This window comes from Sinocyclocheilus rhinocerous, unplaced genomic scaffold (genome assembly GCF_001515625.1).
Source record: "Sinocyclocheilus rhinocerous isolate Xijiao unplaced genomic scaffold, SAMN03320098_v1.1 scaffold372, whole genome shotgun sequence".
In the NCBI taxonomy this organism is placed as follows: domain Eukaryota; kingdom Metazoa; phylum Chordata; class Actinopteri; order Cypriniformes; family Cyprinidae; genus Sinocyclocheilus; species Sinocyclocheilus rhinocerous.
In genome coordinates, this window is record NW_015626057.1 from 155,679 (window position 1) to 158,332 (window position 2,654).

Here is a 2,654-nt window from a genome sequence, read left to right on the forward strand (position 1 = left end):
CTTATTTTGTTTTTATAATAAATAAAAACAAAACAAGTAGAAATAATAGAACAAGAATAGGGAATGCTAGTGTTAGAGGGTAATTTTGAAATAAAAAATAAAACAAAAAGTCAATAGAACGGAAAAATAATAGATAATGCAAGTGTTAGAAGGTCATTATTTATAATAAATAAAAAAGTGGAAAGAATAAAGAATAGAGAATGCTAGTGTTAGAGGCTCTTCTTTCTTTATAAATAAAACAACTAGTTAGAATAGAAATAGAATAGAGAGTGCAAATGTTAGAGGGTCAAGTTTTTTAATTAAAAAAAACAAGATGATAAAATTAGAATTATCATTAGAATAGAGAGTGCTAGAGTTAGAGCGTCAAATGTAGATATAAGAGATGTGTTTTCAGCCGTTTCTTGAAAATATTAAGGACTCAGCTGCTTGGATTGAGCTGGGCAGGTAGTTCCACCAGGAGGGAACAGTTAATGTAGAAGTCCATGCAAGTTTTATCATAGGTAGAATGCAAAATGTTTCAATACAAGCATTTCAGTCAAATGTAATTTATGCAATATTTCAAACCTTTAACCCACTTGGGAAAACCAACCCATGGCAACAGTTTAAAAGTAGCCCAATTCTGTGGAAAAAACGCGGTCTTGGCAACCCTGCATCCAACAAGAGCTACCGGAGTCAGCTTTGACTGATCACAGGTCGAGAATAAGGAGAGATGACTGACAAGACCATGCTGAAGTATTTGCTGCTCAACAGATTCTGAGCAGTGAGTAAGTGAGTGAGTGTGAGTGAGTGTGTGTGTGTGTGTGTGTGTGTGAGAGAGTGAGTGTGTCTGTGAGTGTCTTACTCGTGGTGCAGCTTGAGCGAGTGTGGGATAGGGATCTGGAGTTTGGAGTTGTCGTTCTGAGCTTTGCGGTTCAGGTGAATCCAGATGCAGGTCATTGCGAAGGCATGCGTGGACTGAGGCTTGTTGATGTCCGGGACTGGAATACACTACAAAACAAAGCCACACGTAATTCAAAACGCTGTTGAGAACTAACTAGCTTTTACACAGTATCTTTCTTCTCCTTATTCTGAGCACAGAGTTGTGCATCACAATTTAAGAGTGTAGAAGGGAGATTTTTAGTAAATAATGTACTAGATGTCAGTTGGTTTCTCAAGGATCATATGACTTCAGAAAACTTATTTTTTGTTTGAACTATCTTTAATTTGGATGCTCTATCTATGTGCCATACAAAGATGTAACAAATACTTTCATTATCTGTAATGCAACTTGTTACTTTAAATAATAATTTTCCCCAAAGGTGTGCATTAATAACAATTTCTCCAGACTTGTGCTTGGTAGTCATCTATGATTTCATTTCTTTAATTTTTTGTTCATTTGTCAAGTCTAGGTTGTTACAATCCAAAACACAAATTACAACTTGAAAATTATCTTCATTACATTATAAAAAAAAAAATAACAGTCCTCCATTCGTGTCAGTATCTGGCTATGAACTTTCATGTTTAATATTGATTTACACTACTGTTCAAAAGTTTGTGGTCATTTTTAAAGAAATTGATACTTTTATTCAGAAAGGACACATTAAATTGATCAAAAGTGATAGTAAAGACATGTATAATCTTACAAAAGATTTCTATTTCAAGTAACTGCTGTTCTTTTGAACTTTCTGAAATCCTGAAAAATAAAACGCATCACAGTTTCCACAAAAATATTGTGCAGCACAACTGTTTTCAACATTGATAATAATCAGAAATGTTTCTTGAGCAGCAAATCAGCATATTAGAATGATTTCTGAAGATCATGTGACACTGAAGACTGGAGTAATGATGCTGAAAATACAGCTTTGATCACAGAAATAAATTACAGTTTAACAGATATTCACATAGAAAACAGCTGTTTTAAATTGTAATAATATTCCACAACATTACTGTTTTTTTTACTGTATTTTGATCATATAAATGCAGCCTTGGTGAGCAGAAGAGACTTATTTCAGAAACTTTTAAAAATAGGTGCTAACAGCTGGATTTAAAGAGATCTGAAGTCTATAGCATCATCAATACAATCAGACTCTTCTGCCTATTTCGTGGAGAACTCATTAATGCTTTCCTCTGGGCGAGCATCTAATTGCCTTGTGCTCGTTACATGCTTCAGCTAAACTCCAGGGCTGATGGGCAGTCGCAGCACATCTGTCTGTCCTTCACAGATGCTGTGGGCTAATGGCTGGATCACAGCAGCTTGTGTTTCATCAGCTGTCCTGCTAGGCTACACAAACAGACAAGCACAAAGCTAACAACTATGACGGTGTAGATAGCCGACGACATCACTAATCACAGCAACTGCCTAAATGACTAATACAGTGAGCTAATATTGGCAGCACTAATGACAGACAGCTGATATCGGTTCTGGCTGTCTGTTGACTATATGGTTCCCTTAAAGGCACAATATGTAATTTTCGCCGCTAGAGGGCGCGTATTCAAAATAAACAAAGATACAAAGGCGTAGTTTGATGACGCTGTGACTGAGTGTGGAATCATGGGAGTTGTGGTCTTCATCCCCACAGCCGATGCAATCCGACGGGACTCGGGCAGAAATCATGTTCATGGATGAGCTAATGATTTATTAACGTAGTAGAATGAAGCAGAGTGAGGCTGAAAGC

The 2,654-nt window shown here is 36.5% G+C and overlaps 1 protein-coding gene across 1 annotated transcript in view; it reads right to left on the reverse strand.

Annotated features, from left to right (window-relative positions):
- med23 (mediator complex subunit 23) overlaps positions 1-2,654 on the reverse strand; it is a 66,959-nt gene that overhangs the window by 45,741 nt on the left and 18,564 nt on the right. Inside the window, exon 13 of the mRNA XM_016514599.1 lies at positions 842-987. Coding sequence (XP_016370085.1) covers positions 842-987 — 146 coding nt within the window. The remainder of the gene's footprint in view (positions 1-841; positions 988-2,654) is intronic.